Source organism: Schistocerca nitens, chromosome 2, assembly GCF_023898315.1.
Source record: "Schistocerca nitens isolate TAMUIC-IGC-003100 chromosome 2, iqSchNite1.1, whole genome shotgun sequence".
NCBI classification, from domain to species: domain Eukaryota; kingdom Metazoa; phylum Arthropoda; class Insecta; order Orthoptera; family Acrididae; genus Schistocerca; species Schistocerca nitens.
Genome location: NC_064615.1, coordinates 308,530,970 through 308,551,915, shown reverse-complemented (window position 1 = coordinate 308,551,915; position 20,946 = coordinate 308,530,970). Strand labels below are relative to the sequence as shown.

At 44.2% G+C, this 20,946-nt stretch overlaps 1 protein-coding gene across 1 annotated transcript in view; it reads right to left on the bottom strand.

The window, feature by feature from the left end:
• LOC126236076 (sodium-independent sulfate anion transporter-like) overlaps window positions 1-20,946 on the bottom strand; it is a 169,290-nt gene that overhangs the window by 47,750 nt on the left and 100,594 nt on the right. The window contains exons 3-5 of the mRNA XM_049945136.1: window positions 18,027-18,253; window positions 11,593-11,788; window positions 2,945-3,165 (exon numbers count right to left, since the gene is read on the bottom strand). Coding sequence (XP_049801093.1) covers window positions 2,945-3,165; window positions 11,593-11,788; window positions 18,027-18,253 — 644 coding nt within the window. The remainder of the gene's footprint in view (window positions 1-2,944; window positions 3,166-11,592; window positions 11,789-18,026; window positions 18,254-20,946) is intronic.

The window sequence follows — 20,946 nt, the reverse complement described above, 5'->3', positions numbered from 1 at the left end:
GTAATTTTCAGTTTATTGAGTATTCATTCGCAGTGGTTTAGTGAATTGTTATATCAAAAAGTTCAACAGGTGGAGCTATCAACTGTCTAATACACTGATGAGCCTATCACAAGAGTAACACGCTGTTAATACATATTCGACAATGGTGATTTCATTCTCTCCACTATCAATGGCTGGAATGTTTCTCACAGCATGAGTGATATCAAATGCATTATCCCTGCCCTAGTCTCTTAACATCTGAAGAGGTCCAGAGTTTAAATAGTATCCCATTGCAACACGAGTAGGTTACCTATGAGTTATGGAACTTCAGATATTTCAGTGTAAGTCAAGCAATTTATTATATCATATTACTGTTCTAGACTTGAACATGATCAGTCTGGTTCCATCAGACATATTGACATCTACCTGCAAGTTATACTGTAATACTGTAGACAGGTGGTAAGTGGTTCCTTTCAGATCAGCTCACTATACAAGTACCAGTACTTCCTGAATGAGAGAGATTTATACAGTCTACCAGTAACACAGTTAATGGTGAGAGAAGTGCAGTACCTTTGTGGTCACTCATTAATTCACTACCAAGTGACTACTAATGGTTACATAGCTCTACCCTCTGCTATGCACCTCACAGTGGTTTGTGGAATATAGCTGTAAATATAGATGCCAACTGTAAGTAGGTCACTGACTGCACTGCACTTACAAATTAAGAACTTCTCAGTGATTGTTTGTAGAAATATATTTTACAGAAAGGCTCACTAAACGACTGCAAAGAAGTTCTGAAAATAACTCCACTGTACAAACACGTGCTCAGTGAAGTTATTTTGTCTAATTCGCGATGAGAACTGGAGAGGAAATTCTGGGAAGGTACAGTGATGGGGAAAGTCACGTTGGTCCAGAAGAATGCTACATGATGACTAAGACTCCATATCACCTCTATCAGTGTATAACATCATGCACTGATATACATAGAATCTGTCCGTAAGCGTTGGTATTATTAGCAACTCAATGTAGTGTTAACATACTCTGGGGGAAATAAACACCTCAGGAATGGCTGCACACTGCATCACCAGTGACGCATAAGGCGCGCTGCGGAAGGGTCGGTATAACTTCGTGAAACACCCCGTAGTTGCTTTTTATGGCGTAGGCCTAGAGCGGTAGAGAGAATGGGGAAACGCCTGTTCGCTCCGCAGTCTGTAGACCTATTAAGGTGGGGAGTGCATGACCTGCCCGCATTCACGCTTCTTACCTCAAATTTCCTGCCCCCTTTCTGCCCCTTTACACACCTTGAACATAACTTATTTCTGAATACTGTTCTCTTGCACTTAGCTGTGGTACACATTATAGGCTATACCATTAAAACTTTATTTTTAATCATGGGCGATTTTTCCATCCCCTGAAACTAGGAAACTATTACTCCCAGAGATAAAATGAATATGTCCTTTTATGTAGGAAATTTATTATAGTTTAATTTTGTACTAGAAAACGTTTTCGCTAGAAGCCGGCGGTTTCGAGATATTTATGAAAAACTTACAATGTGGCTTTTAAACTCCTCTCCATCCGCAAGTTCACACCCCACAGGTGGGGATTTTTATTTTTTATGTTGTTCAAGATACTTCCCCCTACCACCGTACAAAAATCTGCGACTGCACGATCATTTTTCACTATTCGACCTTTGGTGGTTTTCGTTGACTGGGCTACAGCCTGTATCTGCGTCTTATCCTAAAGACAGCAAGGATAAGGTTAATTTTAAACTCTAACTTAACACTGAACAGAAAAAATTGTTTGGTCCCTGTACAGGAGTTGGTTCCTAAGGATTGAACAAGTTATGTTCAAGAAGATACTCAAATAATTTACTACAATTTTTATCACGAAGTGGTATATTTCATTAGATCTAATACTTGGTGGATAAAACGAAAATAATGAGTGACATGAAAAAAGAAATCGATTCTAGTCAACATTTTGCCTATTGCTGCGGCGAAAAATTTCCGTTCAATATATCATAACATATTTTCTAAATAATTTCTGCCTATACTAGTAACGATTTTGTGACTTCTTGGGCTAATTATTTGTATAAAATTTCCCTTTAAATTGATGTCTATTTGGGTTTAAAGACGTTATGTGTTAGAATTAGTTACTGGTACATTCACCGTGAATTTTCCATTGAATTATTATGCCAAGTAAACGATAAAATGTTCGATATGCAGACTAAATACTAAAAGAATTACTTAATACTGATTACTACATTAGGATGGCACCGCTGTCACCCGTGGTATTCATATGGGTGAAGCAGTCGTTCCAGCATGCACCAAGGCAATACTGTATGCCAGAAAGCCATTTTCTCGTTTTGCGGTTTACAGTTGGTTGGTTGGTTTGGGATATAAAGGGACAAAACTACAGGGTCTATCAGTCTCGCAGTGCAGTACTATTGTATTTTAGATGTAATTCTGCGCGTAATAAAAAATTCTGAGCAGGCCCTATTGCATTCATATTTACGAGTGCTTTTTGTTATACTGGTTAAAATAAGCAGAATTTATCGGTAAATTAGTAATATTGCTTAATACAGGGGTGTAGCGTGACATGCCCTAAGGCCTAAGTCCTTTCCACCGTGCCACATACTGGATAGGAAGGTTTATTGTAAACAGTTTTCACAACAGCAAATGATGTTCTCAGCAACAGGCGATGTTGATTTGCTCTGCTATCTTCTTCTGAATATGTAGCCACCACGCCCTTTTTAAAGACAAACATGTTTCAGTGAACAAAGATGGAAAGGACCACAGCGATGGGTCGAGTCGTAGGTATCTGTTAACTCGCTTCTGAATCTGCTCTCGCTGCGAATATGTGTTTTAAGAATAAGACAGTGTTTAGCATCCTTTTATGAATTTGGATAAAAACTGGTTGACTGAAATTTTTACGCGGTACCAGTCATGTTTATAAATTAAAAACTCACCCTCATCAGGAGCAGCACAACGATACAAACAAATCCCATGATAGCGTCATACATCTTAGTGTTCCACATGTTCTGAAACAGGCTCTGCCACATCTCCACGAACGTGTTGCCTTGTGCCGAGATGCCCAGGACGTCTTTCACTTGTGACGTCACAATGATGAGTGCAGCTGCTGACGTGAAACCCGACGACACAGGGCCCGAAATGAAGTCGATTAGAAAACCTGAAAAATCAACAATGAGCGTTCATAACGTGAGCAACAATGTCTGACTTACTTTCTACATCTACATCTATACTCTTGCGAAATAATTGTGGAGGTCAGTGGGTACGTCCCATTGTATCAGTTATTAGGGCTATTTTCCTTGCATTCGTGTATGGAGCGTGGAAAGAATGACTGCTTAATTGCTTCTGTAAGTGTTGTAATTAGTCTCGTCTTGGCGTTATCTATGGGGTTGTGGTATAGATCGTCACCTAAAGTTGGTTCTGGAAACTTCGTAAATAGGCTTTCTCGGGATTGTTTGCTTCTATACTGAAGAGAGTTCCAGTTCAGCATTTCCGGCATTTCCGTGACAGTTTCTCATGGGTCAAACAAGCCTGCGACCATTCGTACTGCCCTTGTCTGTATACGTTCAACATTCCCTGCTAGTACTATTTGGTGCATGTCGCATACACTTGAGCAATATCCTAGGATGGATCGCACGAGTATTTTTATGCAGTCTTCTTTCTATACTGATTGCATTTCGGTAGTATTCTACCAATGAATCGCAGTGTGCCACCTCCTTCACCTATGACTGAGCCTATACGATCGTTCCATTTCATATCCCTACGAATTAATACTCCCAGGGAATTGTATGAGTTGGCTGATTCCAACTGTGACTCATTGATGTTACGGTCAAATAATGCTACGTTCTTACTTTTTGCGAAGAGCACAGTTTTACATTTAGGAACACTGAAAGCAAACTGCAACACTTGGTAACTAATCAGGATTTGACTGAATATTTGTGCAATTTCTTTCAGGCAGAACTTATCTTTAAATACCTGCATCATATCCGAAAAGTCCGGAGTTACTATTAGTATTGTCCGCAATGTCATTAATTTGACATCTGGTTAGGTGCCTTTGCTGTGAATAACATTACTGATTTCAAAGCCTTTTTTGCAGTTAATAACTATGCTTGCAGTACTTATTACCCCATAAATAAAAGTACGTGTAAAAATGTAAAAGTCGACCGTTACACCCACGTTCCAGCGTTCTACAATCGGAAATTGGTTTCTTGCAACTGTCCTCAGCTGAGAACAGTGCGCGCGACGGGAATGTGACTGCGTGTGGGGCAACGTGGTCTAGATAGGGCAGTATACGCTGTTCTAAAAACATTTTTATGAATACAGCTACGTGGAACTTGCAACTGCGACTGACTAGAAGAGGTCTGTGCGACGTAAATATGTTAAATCGGTTCGTATCGTCAGTGGACTGATGCGACTGAAATAATGTCGGCGAAATTCTCCATTTGTGTGTTTGTTATCAGTAACTGATGTAGCAACAACTTATCAAAACTTGTTTTGCGTGTGAAATTACTGATATTTGTTTTTTGTTATGATACCCCGTTTCGTTTTATTCAGTGGAAACATCTACAGTTGTAGGATTTTCTCGTTCCGTTCTTGCATTTCATGTGAACGTGATGTCTGCATTCATTGCTCAGCAGAATTTCCTCGTTTAGAAGTGGAGCTGTAAATAATAAATTGAACGGAACTCTGAGGTCGTATCGGGCAAACAATGATACACAACGCTGACCGTCAAGTCTGCTAACAAAGCAATGTTTTCTAGACGGCCAGTAACACTGACCAAAGGCAGCAGTTGGGAGGGCAAGGACTGTTTCCCCCCTCCCTGTCTCAAACCTCGCACGCAAGCTTCTTATCTAACTTGAAATTCAGTATCGAAATAAATGAATTGAAATATAAACAAGGAAACATAACACATAATAATTATTTTCAGTCAAATTCCCTGTTTTGCTACGTGACAGTTTCCAGGTTACCTGCATTTGCGTACTAAATAAGACTGTCGAACAGTCGGAATATATTTAACTGCTACAATTTCTTCAAACTATTGTTAAAAAAACATGCAGTGTTTAATACTGTTTTACACAACAAGAAATTATTTCCATCTCGCTCTCTTTTACAATAAAAAAATTGAAGATTCTAGTTTGAAAGATGGACATTTCGTTCTGCTTACACTTTATAGACATGACTACTATAGTAGAAAATAAGGGTACCACGTGAAGTCTGTGACTGGATTGAAGACTTTTTGGTTGGGAGGACATAGCATGTTATCTTGGATGGAGAGTCATCGTCAGATGCAGAAGAAACATCGAGTGTACTCCAGGAAAGTGTGATGGGACCCTTGCTGTTCATGTTGTGTATTAATGACCTTGCAAACAATATTAATAGTAACATCAGGCTTTTTGCAGATGAAGCAGTTATCTTTAAGAAAGTACTGTCTGAAAGAAGCTTCTTAAATATTCAGTCATATCTTGATAAGATTTCAACGTAGTCCAAAGATTGGCAACTTGCTTTAAATTTTCAGAAATGTAAAATAGCGCACTTCTTAAACGAAAAAACATAGTATCCTGAGACTGTAATATCAATGAGTCACCTATGGAATCGGCCAACTCATTCAATTACCTGGGTGTAGCACTTTGTAGGGATATGAATTGGAATGATCACATAGGCTCTGTAGTGGGTAATGCAAGTGGTAGACTTCGGTTATTTGTAGAATACTGGGGTAGAGCAATCAGTCTACAAAGGAGATTGCTTACAAATCATCCCTACAACCCATCCTAGAATATTGCTCAGGTGTTTGGGACCCGTACCAAACAGGACTAACAGGGGATACTGAACGTGTACAGAGAAGGGCAGCACGAATGGTCAGAGGTTTGTTTAATCCGTGGGAGAGTGTCACAGAGGTACTGAAGGAACTGAACTGGAAGGCTCTTTAAGACAGACATTAACTATTCAGGGAAAGTCTGTAAATAAAGTTTCAAGAACTAGCTTTAAATTGTGACTCTAGGAATATACGACAATCCCATGGTATCGCTCACATAGGGATCGTAAGGATAAGATTAGAATAATGACTGCACGCGCAGAGGCCTTCAAACAATCTTTCTTCCAGCGTTCCATGCGTGAATGGAACAGCAAGAAACCCAAATGACTGGCAGAATGGGACATGCCCTCTGTCATGCACCTCACAGGGGTTTGCACGGTATAGATGTAGATTCCACCGTAGTATGCATAATTTAGACTAAATTACACTGTCATACACTTAGGTTATATGGGAACATATATGAAACAAAAAATCAGTTTCAGACAAAAGCTGTCGGTGAAGTCACTACACTACTGATCACTGACCAGGACAATCCAGAGAATTACTCGACATCCCACAAAATTAACTGTCTCGTGGCCCAAGGTTCTGTTTCGTTTCCTCAGCTTTTATTAGTCTTCATAAATGATTTAAATCAGCCGGTCGCGGTGGCCGAGCGGTTCTAGGCGCTTCAGTCCGGAACCCCGCGACTGCTACGGTCGCAGGTTCGAATCCTGCCTCGGGCATGGATGTGTGTGATGTCCTTAGGTTGGTTAGGTTTAAGTAGTTCTAAGTTCTAGGGGACTGATGACCTCAGATGTTAAGTCTCATAGTGCTCAGAGCCATCTGATTTAAATCACAAATCACAAGTCTTCGTGCTAGATTATAAGTCTTCACAAATAGTTTACCGAGGACAGAGGCAGTGCTTTTAGCAGATGAGAAGCCATTTCATCGAGGGATCGAGTGAAGCAGGTATAGAATAAAAACTCACAGCAACAAGGGACGAGACCAGGAAATGTTTCATGGATAACTGATGGATAACTGTGTGGTTGTAAATGAAAGGAGGGCCATATGCATGAATTTCAGGTCCATAAGAAACCAAATCAGAGATAACATAAACGCAAAGTGAGGGACATGATTTACTAAACAAACGTCTTGCACATGGTTGGATGATAATCTAAGATGGCAGAAACATATAGAGTTATTGAATAAAAAACGTAGTGTTATACGTCAAGAAAGCTCAGAGACTGCTGCAATATTGACGCAGTACTGTGTGCGTGTTTACAAGGTGAGTGGATCAAACATCTGTTTCTTTAAACTGCTAGTACCCGCCGGGTACCTTTCGGTCGAAATTTTAGTGTTCAACATCTAGGTGCAGTCCCAGATCGAAAAACCCTAATCTGATGGGTTGAGGTGTTTACAGATACTGGATCTTTGATGATAAAGAAGACTTCGTGATCCCCATTCAGTCCGAACTCCGGTAAATATAGACAGAGTGAGAAGGGAACTCTTGCTAGTCCGAAACAATCCGCTATGTGACGGCGTTTAGCGATGGATATTTCACGTCATTCGCTTCATCACACCAGATTTCACCAATCCAAAATTATGTTCGTTTAGCAGCTTAATGAAAGGGATTTAGTGCAACCCAAAGAATTTTGTGGCATAACAGATGCCATTCTTACAGAAGAAGCAGACGTCCTACAGTAGGCTCATTTCCATCTGGAGGGCACTGTTAATGAACAGTAGTGTCGGCACTAGCCTTCAGAGAACTAATGTGAACAACACCAAAACTTCTCTACATCTCAAAAGTAACAGCTTGATGCGGTGTCTGCAATATAGAGATTGTTGGTTCTACTTTTTTTTTTTTTTTTTAAAGACAGAGGGACCACACTTACTGTAACATCAGCACACTACATCGAAATGTTAAACAACTTCCTACATCCGGAAATGGAAAGGCATTGTGTCAACATGAGAGAAATGTGGTTTCAACAGGATGGTACCACAGCTCACATCGCGAAACCATCCATGGAAGTGGTTCAATAAACGTTTTCTGGACATGTCGTTTCACCATTCGACGATATTCCTGGGCAGCATCCTCTCCCGATATATCGATTTGTGACTTCATTTTATGGCGTTGACTGAAATCAAGGGTGCATGTGAACAACGCCCCAGACAAGCTGTAACCTTAAAATTTCCATTCGTCAAGAAACTGAAATTGTCTCGAATGAATGTTGGAGAAAGCTGTGTGAAGTTTTGAGGAGGGGCCTCAAATTTGCATCTCACATGAAGGACGCCATCTTAACGACATTATTTTCTGAACCTAATTAATGTATGCAGATTTCAAAAATTCTATGGAAATATTTTATTTAATGTAAAACTTGTTTTTCTATAAATAAAACAGTGGAAGTCAAAGTGGTTCAAATGGCTCTCAGCATTATGGGACTTAACATCTATAGTCATCAGTCCCCTAGAACTACTTAAACCTAACTAACCTAAGGACAGCACACAACACCCAGTCATCACCCAACATCCTGACGCCGCCGGGAATCGAACCCGGGAACTTGGGCGCGGGAAGCGAGAATGCTACCGCACGACCACGAGCTGCGTACAGTGGAAGTCATACATTAGTTTAAAATATTCGTTTACTCTGTTCCGCCCTGTATACAGAATAACACCCTGTGTACAGAATCAATACAGATAGCAAAAATTTTTTCAACCTACAAAAGAGAACTGTTGAAATATTTGTAAACGCTATCCACAGAGTGTGATATAGGGAAATACTTAGGGAATTTTAAAACATGGCTCTTCCTGGCTTATATAAATACACTTGGAAGCAGTTCGTGTTATTCACTACAGCACCAGACTCCAACTTCCTGTTACCAACTACCTCCTAAAAATCACAGAGGCTATGTTCTTGTGCAGCCTCTCAGAGTGTGAATGGCCGCCATCCAATCGTCAGGATCTCTTAGCGTCAAATGCTTTGCCGCATTTGGAGGAGGCTAAAAATGCCAGTGCCGCCAGTTTGCCGAGCAAAAATTCGAATGAGCGTTCGGTGGAAAATTCCACAGTCCACGCCTTGGTTTGGTTGGTTAATTGTAAGATGTACTTTTAAACAAAGTGGGAAAAACTGTTTCCGTTTTGATTACGTCACAAGTCAGCTTTGGAAGCGGCAATTCAATGGACAATCCCACACTTCTACAGCAAGAACCAAGAGGCACTTCTTAGGTTGCGAGAGAGAACACTTCGTTCCAGATCTGCAGTGTCATGTTCACAGATGATGGGTTGAACTCAGATTTTCAACTAACACCATAGTCATTCTTTGTCTCTGATTGTGCAAAGCATGATAAGCAAGTCAACCCTTGGTGGATGACATTTCGAGGTGACTGTGAAGTCCACTGATTCGAATTAGGTTTTGGTACTCTGAATTCATCTGTGCATTAAGCAAATTCAACTCAGTATGTGCTTAAGCAAGGAACCTAATGCAAGGATGTTCTTTTCTGGGTCTGATCCTTCATTCTTATAGTTAATTTAGCAATCATTGATGGTTCACGTGAACATAGTTAATTTCCCTCCTTATCATCACTTCTGTTTATCCGCCTTTGCCGAGGTACTATTATGTTATTGATATAGCTCATTTGTAACCTCATCAATCTAATTGTATACTTTTTATACCCATTCTGTGTTCAAAAGCGAAGTCCATACGTTTAGTAATAAACAAGGCTGCATTGTGACCTACATCTAGACCTACATCCATACTCCGCAACCCACCTGACAAGGTCCTAGGTCAACTGCAAGGCACTTAAACCGCTCGATAATTGAATTTTCGATAACTTAAACATGACGTGTAATACGGCTTACTTGTCAACTGCATTAACTTAGAAGCTTCTGTTTTGTACAGAACGAAGAGACTGGATACCTCAGTACGTGACATAAATTTCCAGCCCATAAATGTAAACTTTCCCGAGAGAAAGGCGAGCAATGCGAAGTTCTGGCATTAAATCAGTACGAAAACAAATCACAATAACATTAGGTTTCCTTAATTTTTTACTACAAATTAATACTTCTCGCATTTTTTTGTGCAACGTAGCGGCTACACCTCCTCACAAGCAAAATCTTAAGGTCCTAGATCAACTGCAAGGCACTTAAACCGGTCAATAACTGAATTTCCAATAACTAAGACATGACCTGTAATACGGCTTACTTGTCGATTGCATTAACTTAGAAGCTTCTATTTTGTACAATACGAAGAGACTGGATACCTCAGTACGTGACAAAATTTCCAGCCGATAAATGTAAACTTTTCCGAGAGAAAGGAGAGCAAGGTGATGTTCTGGCTGTGGTGTCACCGCCAGACACCACAATTGCTAGGTGGTAGCTTAAATCGGCCGCGGTCCATTAGTACATGTCGGACCCGCGTGTCGCCACTGTCAGTATCGCAGATCGAGCGCCACCACACGGCAGGTCTCGAGAGACTTACTAGCACTCGCCCCAGTTGTACGGACGACATTGCTAGCGACTACACGTACGAAGCCTTTCTCTCAATTGCCGAGAGACAGTTAGAATAGCCTTCAGCTAAGTTAATGGCTACGACCTAGCAAGGCGCCATTTGTACCATTGCATGTATATCAAGATAGTCTCACTTGTATCATCAAGAATGCTGTATACCAAAGGACGATATAAAAGTTAAGTGTTCTAGTAGCTACGTTCTTTTCTTTATCACATTCATTACGAATCCTGTTCCAGACTTCGCGCCAGTCGGCGTGTGTGTACGTGTGCCCTTTCGGCTACCCGTCACTGTGGACTGGCTGCCTTGTCAGTCCACTACACTGGCATTACGTCAGTACGAAAACAAATGACAAACACGGGAGGTTTTCTTAAGTTTTTACTACAAATTAACACTTTTCGCATTTTCTCGTGCAATGCGGCTGCTACAACTAGTCCCATCTTAAGTGTCTAGGTCAACTGCAAGGCACTTAAACCGGTCAATATTTTAATATTTGATACCCAAAACATGACATGTAATACAGTAATACGGTAAGACCTGTATTACGGTAATACGATAATACCTCTTGTTTCATTCCATAAGTAGATCAAGCCCTACCGATATCTTTGTGAGGTATGGTGGCGATATTTCATGTATAATTGGGCCACACCTGTTTAACTTCAGATGTTTCATATAATTATCTGTTGTGCAACTTTTGATCAATGATTCACTTGATCTACCTGTTCACGGCGAAGGTCACTGGGTTCAGGTCTTAACAGTTTTACAGCGGTATACTTAAATCTCAGCTATAACCTCACATACAGCAAAAAAATAAAAATCACAGAACTTCATTTTTCCGGGATGGTAATTAGAGCTTTATGACTACATCACATTAGTCTGAGTTCAAATGGTTCAAATGGCTCTGAGCACTATGGGACTCAACTGCTGAGGTCATTAGTCCCCTAGAACTTAGAACTAGTTAAACCTAACTAACCTAAGGACATCACAAATATCCATGCCCGAGGCAGGATTCGAACCTGCGACCGTAGCGGTCTTGCGGTTCCAGACTGCAGCGCCTTTAACCGCACGGCCACTTCGGCCGGCATTAGTCTGAGTACCGACAGTCTGTCTTCTCGTATGAATTGAATAGCGGCGGTGGTTAGGGATGGTTGAATCTGCTGCACTTCGTACCCTCCACCATACATAGTATATAGGCTTGTCGAGCTCATATACAGATCTGCGAAAGAAGATGAATTGAAAACGCACTGCTCGCAGTGGAGCCCAGCGTCCCAGCGATCGCCCGCTGTCCTGCTTACCGAGTCCGAGAATGCCCATAACAACTTGGACGACTCCGGTGAGGAAGCCGAGCAGGATGGCGTGCTCGGGGCCCATGCCGCGCACCGACTGGAACGTCAGCAGCGAGATGATGGCCGTGGGGCCCATCGGCACGTCCTTGCAGCTGCCCAGCAGCACGTACAGGAAACAGCCCATGAATGACCCGTACAGCCCGTACTGCAACAGCCAAGCGGTGCCGCCAATGTAAACAAAGCAAAGCGTCCGGCTACGCACGTCTGGCGTTGCTGCGGGAGTCTCAGCACTGCCTGAACGAAAAAGACACACCGTATATGACGTTGTCGTCTCTTCAGGAATTTAACAGGGCCTACAAAGGAAGTTAATAATTTCTAGTGATTGATATTACCAGTTTAGAAAGGAAACACAAATAGTCAGGTAATTTTTCATTTTCCCAACAATAAAATGATGTGATGAAAGAGAAGTACCGACGTCAGCAGCGTTACGGCACTGAAATGCACTGAGGTGCCATAAGTCATGGGATACTTCATAATATCGTGTTGGACCTTCTTTTGTTCGGAATAGTTTAGCAACTCGCCGTGGCATGGACGCAACAAGTCGTTGGAAGCCCCCTGCAGAAATATTGAGCCATACTGCCTCTATAGCCTTCCATAATTGCGAAAGAGTTGCCGGACGATCTGGATGGCCAAATCGTTCGCTTGAATTGTCCAGAACGTTCTTCAAGCCAGTCGCGAACAACTGGCTCCCAGTGACATGGCGCATTGTCATCCATAAAAAATTCATAGTAGTTTGAGGACATGAAGTCCATGAATGGCTGAAAAATGGCTCGAAGCAGCCGAACATAGCTATTTCCAGCGAATGATCGATGCAAACACAGCCCACACCATCATTGAGCCACCACCAGCTTGCACAGTGCCTTGTTGACAAATAGGGCCCATGGCCTCGTAGAATCTGCGCCATACTCGAATTCTACCATCAGCTCTTACCAACTGAAATCAGGACTCATCTGACCAGCCCACGGTTTCCCCAGTCGTCTAGGTCCCAACCGATATGGTTACGAGCCCAGGAGAAGCGCTGCAGACGACATCGTGCTGTTAGCAAAGGCTCTCAGGTCGGTCGTCTGCTGCCATAGTCCACTTACGCCCAATTTCGCAGCACTGTCCTGACGGATTCGTTCGTCGTACGTCCCACATTGATTTCTGCGGTTGATCGTCTGTTATTTAGCACCGATAACTCTATGCAAACGCCTCTGCTCTCGGTCGTTAAATGAAGGCCATCGAACATTGAGTTGCCTTTGGGGTGAGAAAACGCCCGAAATTTGATATTCTCGACACACTTTTGACACAATCTCAGAATAATGACTTCTATAACTATTTCAAAAGTGGAATGTCCCATGCGTCTAACTCCAAATACCATTTCGCGTTCAGGGTCTGTTAATTCCAGCCGTGCAACCATAATCAAGTCGGAGATCTGTGCATACAAATCACCCGAGTACAAATAACAGCTCCGCTAATGCATTGTCCTTTTATGCCTTGTGTACGTTATAGTAGCGCCAACTGTATATGTGCATATCGTTACCCCGTGACTTTTGTCACTTGAGTGTAAATCAATGACGATGAGTGAACACCTGTGACGGACCGGGACTCGAAACGAGTTTTCCCACTTTGTGCAAGCGGTCACCTTAACAACTTCGGCTATCGAAGCGTGCTTCACATCCTACCCAAATTCCCAGTCGTCTTGCGGGAACAATGTGATGTGCTGCGAGCAATGAGGAAAACGCTACGGGAGTTGTGCGCGACAAGTTGGGTATTTGGATCGGACGTGAAGAGTGCTCGGATAGCCGAAGCGATTAAGCCAGCCATTCGCGTAAAGCAGGAAATCCGGCTTAGAATGCCTGTCTTGCACAGGTTTTCACTTGTTGCCACTGAATTATTTAAAGTCCTCGTGCGGTTGAAGTCCGTATTTCTCTTTCATCATTTATTTACACAGCCCCGAAATCATTACAGTGTGGTTTCTGCTTTTTCGGGCGTGTCCGAAAGAACAGACACCACGCATGGAATAGAAATAAACTATAGGTTATTTTTTTCAAATCCCGATTCACATGTCGCAACTAAACAAGATGTTTCCGTAATCATGACAAAAACTTTCGGGAATGACACAGAAAAACAAACGTATCAGTTTGAGGTAAGGATTGATGCAGAATACAATAAGCCGCCAATTATCAAGCTAGGTGTACTTCAGATAACTCTATCAATGGAATACGAGTAGCTCTTTGTATGATGTAGTAAACAAATTTATTTTATTCTTTACTGTTAACCTTGTAGGGTGCATAAAAGCGACCAGTATGTGTGAGGTTTGACCGACCGAGGTGGCGAATGGTTAGCACACTGGACTCGTATTCGGGAGGACGACGATTCAAATCCACGTCCGCTGATCATGATTTAGGTTTTCCGTGGTTTCCCTAACATCGCTTCAGGCAAATGCCGGGAGGTTCCTTTGAAAGGGCGCGGCCGACTTCCTTCCCCATCCTTCCCTAACCCAATGGGACCGATGACCTCACTGTTTGGTCCCTTCCCGCAAATCAACTAATCAACCATCCAACCGTGAGGTCTGGAGACAGAAAACTCCCTGAGAGTAGACTGATATAGCCTGTCTTGATACAACAACTGTAACGCTACAGTCTGTATTTAAACGTTGAAGTTAAAAGTGCATCAGCCCTCGCGAAATTGTATTGTACACAGTTGTGGAGCAAGCAGGCACGATTTGTTTGTTGGGTAATACGAACGGTCACCGTAGGCATGATAATATGGCGTCAGTGGCCTGGAGTTCCCAGTCGGCAAGTCCGGCCGCCAAGTGCCTCTTCTTGAGTGCGACGCCCCATTGGGCGACTTGAGCGTCGACAATGGGTATCCCCGCAACAGACTTTCAACACACACCTTGTTTCCAGAACTCTTCCATTGCTTATGGGAGGCAGGACAAGGAGTACAACATTACAGCGATCGAGGAAGAAACGATATTTGTTTGCATAGATGAAGAGCCTTCAAAAACCCCATCAGCTGCACGTAAAACGCTCGTCGCCCATAGTGTGAAGAGATTTTATCGTATAGTCTAGACACATGTACATATTTTACAACGTGTTGTTTTTAAGAAAGCTGGCCGTGCGGTTCTGGGCGCTACAGTCCGGACCCGCGGGACTGCTACGGTCGCAGGTTCGAATCCTGCCTCGGGCATGAATGTGTGTTAATTCTTTAGGTTAGTTAGGTTTAAGTAGTTCTAAGTTCTAGGGGACTGATGACCTAAGATGTTAAGTCCGATAGTGCTCAGAGCCATTTGAACCATTTTCTTTAAGAAAGCTGTCAGATTTGGATGTACAGTTCGTATCTGTATTAAAGATTTTCTGTTCTATTCTATTCGCGTATTTAGGTAGAGGAGAGTACCTCTCCGTATGCAGCTGTAAGCTTCGTAGTGTGTCATTCCTTATTCTCATTATCCCCAGGTGTCCGCCCCATTAACTGAATGGTCAGCGCGTTGGAATGCCACACACGGGGGCACAGGTTCGATTACCGGCTGGGGTGGGAGATTTTCTCCTCTCAGGGGTTGGTTGTTATGCTGTCATCATCAACATTTCATCCCCATTGTCGACACGGAGGTCGCCCTATGTGGCGTCGCCCTCAATAAGTTTTGCACTTGGCGGCTGAACTTCCCGCGTGGGAACTCCCGGCCACTGACGCCATATTATCATTCCTAGGGTAGAAGCAATATGGTACTAGAGGAACTGTTGCACAGTCCTCCTCAAATACCGACACACACAATTTATTCACATGATTTTCGCGTGAACAACGTTGGCACTCTTCCAAATATTGTAATTTAAGTTCCCCGTGCGTCTTCCAATACTGATCGCTTGTTCGTGTTATTCCTAAATATTTAAGCGATATGTTAGGCTTCAGCTTACTAATAATTTATTAAAGCTTAAATCCATGACAGCACCGTGTCTGCAAAATCTTGTCTTGTTTCGACTTCTGAGCCATTGGAAACTGGTAGTAGTAGCATTCGAAGCGACTGCAGAACGATTCTATTGGTGCCAACATACATTTCGCGTAAGGACCGCGAGCATAAGGTATGAGAAATTAGGGCTCGTACGGAGGCATACACTAATGAGCCAAAACATTATGACCATCTGTTTATGAGCTTGACTGCCCGTCTTTTCAAAGAAATACATCACTGATTCTGCGTATCAAGGATCCAACAGTTTGTTGCTATGTTTGTGGAGGTATGTGGCATTAGATGCCTGTGCACAGGTAATGTAATTCGCGTAAATAGCGCGCCACTGACTTGCGTACGTGATGATAGCGCCCGATAGCGATCCATATGGACTCCATAGTATTTACATCGTACGAATTTGGTCGCCGAGATATCAACGTGAGTACACTACAATGCTGCTCAAACTAATGTAGAATGGTTCTGGCTCCGAGAAATGGACGATTATACTGCTGAAAGATGACTTCGCCGTCGGAGAAGACATCAAACATGGATTCAGGTGGTTCACAGCTGTTAGCGTGTTTTCTATTACTGCCACAGGATCCATGCAAGCGCAGAGGCATAGTACTGCTCCTATAGCATAATACTGCTCCCACCAGCCTGCATTCGTGAAGCTCTACAAGTTTTCAGCCACCGTTCACCTAGATGACGGCGTTTGTGGAAGCGATCATCGACCTAGTGTGGCAAAAATGTGAATCAACCGAAGAGCCGACACGTTTCCATAGACCGACGATCGAATCCCGACAGACCCGTGCCCACCGCAATCGTAACTGATGATGTCGTTGGGTCAACAAGTGAACACGTAAGAGTGGTCTGCTGCGGAGCTCCATGCTCAACAACTTACGATGAACAGTGTAATCCGAAACACTTGTGCGTCCACTAGCATTGTGCTCTTTCACCAGAGATGCCACAGATCAGCATGTATTCTACTTTACAGAGCAGACAAGCCTCCGAACGCAAAATTTTCTGAATAGTCGTGGACGTAGAGCATTTAGCGCCTAGTGGTAGTTTCACTGTCCTTCTACCTCTTTCCTTAGATGCTCACGACAGTAGCACGTGAACATTCGACCAGCTTCGCCGTTTTAGAGACACTCGCTCGCAAGTTCTTCTTAATAATAATCTGTCCTTTGTCAATGGATTTCCTAATTTGCAGCCCATATGTTCGCTAGGGTGATCCGCCGTCCGTGCCTGCTCCGCTTACATACTTTTGCTACCGCGTCACGTGCCCACAGCGCCACCAGGAGGTATCCAACGTCGCGTTGGGCAGTGATCATAATGTTTTAGCTTTTCAGTGTATTGGCAGTCGTTTTTCCCTCGCCCTATTTGCAAGTGGAATAGGAAAGGAAATGACTAATAGTGGTGCACGGTACCCTCCCACACGCGCCTTACGTGTATATATATATGTACATGTAAATGTAGCTAGCCGGCCGCGGTGGCCGTGCGGTTGTAGGCGCTCCAGTCCGGAGCCGCGCTGCTGCTACGGTCGCAGGTTCGAATCCTGCCTCAGGCATGGGTGTGTGTGATGTCCTTAGGTTAATTAGGTTTAAGTAGTTCTAAGTTCTAGGGGACTAATGACCACAGCAGTTGAGTCCCATAGTGCTCAGAGCCATTTGAACCATTTTTTTTTTTTTTTTGTAAATGTAGCTGTAGGTGATGCTTCCAGAGAAGCCTTCTTTCCTGAAGTAACGTCTTTATGTTCGGGGTTAAGATATGCTTAAGGATCCCACAACGAAAGAAGCTCATTTCCAGTGAGTCCCTCGGATTTTAATTTCCTTGGTCCACTCAAGAAGGCGTTACGTGGAAACAGTTCAGCAACAACGAGGACATCCAAGAATTTGTGGGAAAGTGGCTCAGACAACAAGACAAAAACTTCGTTACATGAGGTATAAGAAAATGCGGTTCATCGTTGGGAGCAACGTATCAATATTATGTTCAGAAGTAGTAAAAGTTTCGTTTTGTAAAGTAGGATTTTTCTACATCAATTTGTCTCTTTATTATTTAACATCCCTTGTACACACTCAAATTTTATCGCCTTTACTGGCTATCGCTGTTATGTGGCTTTCCCCCTGTTCCTCTTTCTTTAAATTAATCTATTAGGCGGCGAAAGACCTGCCAAGTGAAGAAGTCTCCACGGTCCAGGGTTAGCTGATTAGCATATACTTCCACCAGTCTGACTGGGAAACGGCGAACGCAGTGATATCGCCAGTTTTATTCGTATCACTCATCATCTACAGATCAGTCGCTGCAAGCGGAACGTCTCCTGAGCAACCACAAGGCAGACTTCTACAACCAAAGCCTCCGCCAAGCCACTCACAGTTGTAGAAAATGTGACGTGTTGAAGGGTGAATAAGTGGACAAGGCTGATCCAGTCACCACACCTTGTCTGAGGTCCGGCGCTTACCTGTGGCGGCAAGCCGGCGACGCTGGAGTAAGCGAGCGACTGGGGGATGACGGTGAGTCCGACGGTGACGCCGGCCACCAGGTCCCCCACGGCGTCCTCGGTGGAGTAGCGCGGCAGCCACGACAGCACGGGCAGCCTCTTGAGGAGCGTCTTCCGAGAGAACGCCTTCCGCAGGCGGCTGCCCATCCTCTGCCGCAGGGTGCCCTCGTAGCCGCTGCGTGACGTCACTGTGCAAACAGCGCAACGGCGGCGCGTTAAGGCTCTGAGAAGCAGGCGGTACAACGACGGTACCACTTATCCTCTCACAGCAGTGATTTTACACTAGGGTGACAAAAGTTATAGGATATTCAAAGATACAGTATCGACAGAAATAGATAGATTCATACCGCATAAGTTACTATGGGACGGGACTGATCCACCATGGAACACAAAACACATCAGAACACTGTTACAGAAGCAACGAAAAAAGCATGCCAAATTCAGAAGAACGCAAAATCCCCATGACTGGCTAAGTTTCACGTAAGCCCGAAATTTAGTGTGGACGTCAATGCGAGATGATTTTAACAGTTTCTACAATGAAACATTGTCTCAAAATATGGTAGACAACACAAACAGATTCTGGTCGTATGTAAAGTACACCAGTGGCAAAAAAACAGTCAATACCGTCACTGCGCGATAGCGATGGAAATGTTACCGATGATGGTGCTTCTAAAGCGGAGTTACTAAATACTGTTTTCCGTAATTACTTCACGAAAGAAGACGAAGTAAATATTCCAGAATTCGAAACCATAACAGCGGTTAGTATGAGTGACATAAAAGTAGATATCTTAGGTGTTGCGAAACAGTTCAAATCACTTAAGAAAGGCAAGTCTTCCGGTTCAGATGGTATACCAATCAGGTTCCTTTCAGAGTACGCAGACGCAATAGCGGCTTTCTTAGCAATCATACACTCCTGGAAATTAAAATAAGAACACCGTGAATTCATTGTCCCAGGAAGGGGAAACTTTATTGACACATTCCTGGGGTCAGATACATCACATGATCACACTGACAGAACCACAGGCACATAGACACAGGCAACAGAGCATGCACAATGTCGGCACTAGTACAGTGTATATCCACCTTTCGCAGCAATGCAGGCTGCTATTCTCCCATGGAGACGATCGTAGAGATGCTGGATGTAGTCCTGTGGAACGGCTTGCCATGCCATTTCCACCTGGCGCCTCAGCTGGACCAGCGTTCGTGCTGGACGTGCAGACCGCGTGAGACGACGCTTCATCCAGTCCCAAACATGCTCAATGGGGGACAGATCCGGCGATCTTGCTGGCCAGGGTAGTTGACTTACACCTTCTAGAGCACGTTGGGTGGCACGGGATTCATGCGGACGTGCATTGTCCTGTTGGAACAGCAAGTTCCCTTGCCGGTCTAGGAATGGTAGAACGATGGGTTCGATGACGGTTTGGATGTACCGTGCACTATTCAGTGTCCCCTCGACGATCACCAGTGGTGTACGGCCAGTGTAGGAGATCGCTCCCCACACCATGATGCCGGGTGTTGGCCCTGTGTGCCTCGGTCGTATGCAGTCCTGATTGTGGCGCTCACCTGCACGGCGCCAAACACGCATACGACCATCATTGGCACCAAGGCAGAAGCGACTCTCATCGCTGAAGACGACACGTCTCCATTCGTCCCTCCATTCACGCCTGTCGCGACACCACTGGAGGCGGGCTGCACGATGTTGGGGCGTGAGCGGAAGACAGCCTAACGGTGTGCGGGACCGCAGCCCAGCTTCATGGAGACGGTTGCGAATGGTCCTCGCCGATACCCCAGGAGCAACAGTGTCCCTAATTTGCTGGGAAGTGGCGGTGCGGTCCCCTACGGCACTGCGTAGGATCCTACGGTCTTGGCGTGCATCCGTGCGTCGCTGCGGTCCGGTCCCAGGTCGACGGGCACGTGCACCTTCCGCCGACCACTGGCGACAACATCGATGTACTGTGGAGACCTCACGCCCCACGTGTTGAGCAATTCGGCGGTACGTCCACCCGGCCTCCCGCATGCCCACTATACGCCCTCGCTCAAAGTCCGTCAACTGCACATACGGTTCACGTCCACGCTGTCGCGGCATGCTACCAGTGTTAAAGACTGCGATGGAGCTCCGTATGCCACGGCAAACTGGCTGACACTGACGGCGGCGGTGCACAAATGCTGCGCAGCTAGCGCCATTCGACGGCCAACACCGCGGTTCCTGGTGTGTCCGCTGTGCCGTGCGTGTGATCATTGCTTGTACAACCCTCTCGCAGTGTCCGGAGCAAGTATGGTGGGTCTGACACACCGGTGTCAATGTGTTCTTTTTTCCATTTCCAGGAGTGTATATACGAAGGCTATTCGGAAAGTAAAGCCTGATCGTCGCGAAATCAAAACCACAGTCAAAATCAAAAAATTTTAGGCCTATTTGCAACAGTTACTTACGCCTTGCAGTTACTTCTCTACATAGTCGATAGTCGCCGCTCCGACGGAGACATTTGTCATAGCGTGTACCAACTTACGAATACCATTTTTATAGAATGCAGCCGCCTGTTCTCTCCGCCACTTATCTGCGCTGGTCTGCAGTTTGTTGTTTGTGCTAAAATGTTGACTTCATAGCCAGCGGTTCATGTGAGCAGAGATGAACATCAGAGAGAGCCCAGTCTAGACTTTATGGTGGGTGATCAAACACTCCCAATCGAAAACGGGAAGAGACGTCCTCATGGTCTCTGCTGTGTCCGGACGAGAATATTGCCATGAGGAAGGAAACAAATGACAGTTATGTTATGTGGGGTTGCATGAAATCAGGCGAAACCTCTCAGCAGGTACACGTACTTGGCGTAAGACGCTATTGTTCTAGGCATATTTATGTGCTCAGAACTGAAAAGATCGACAT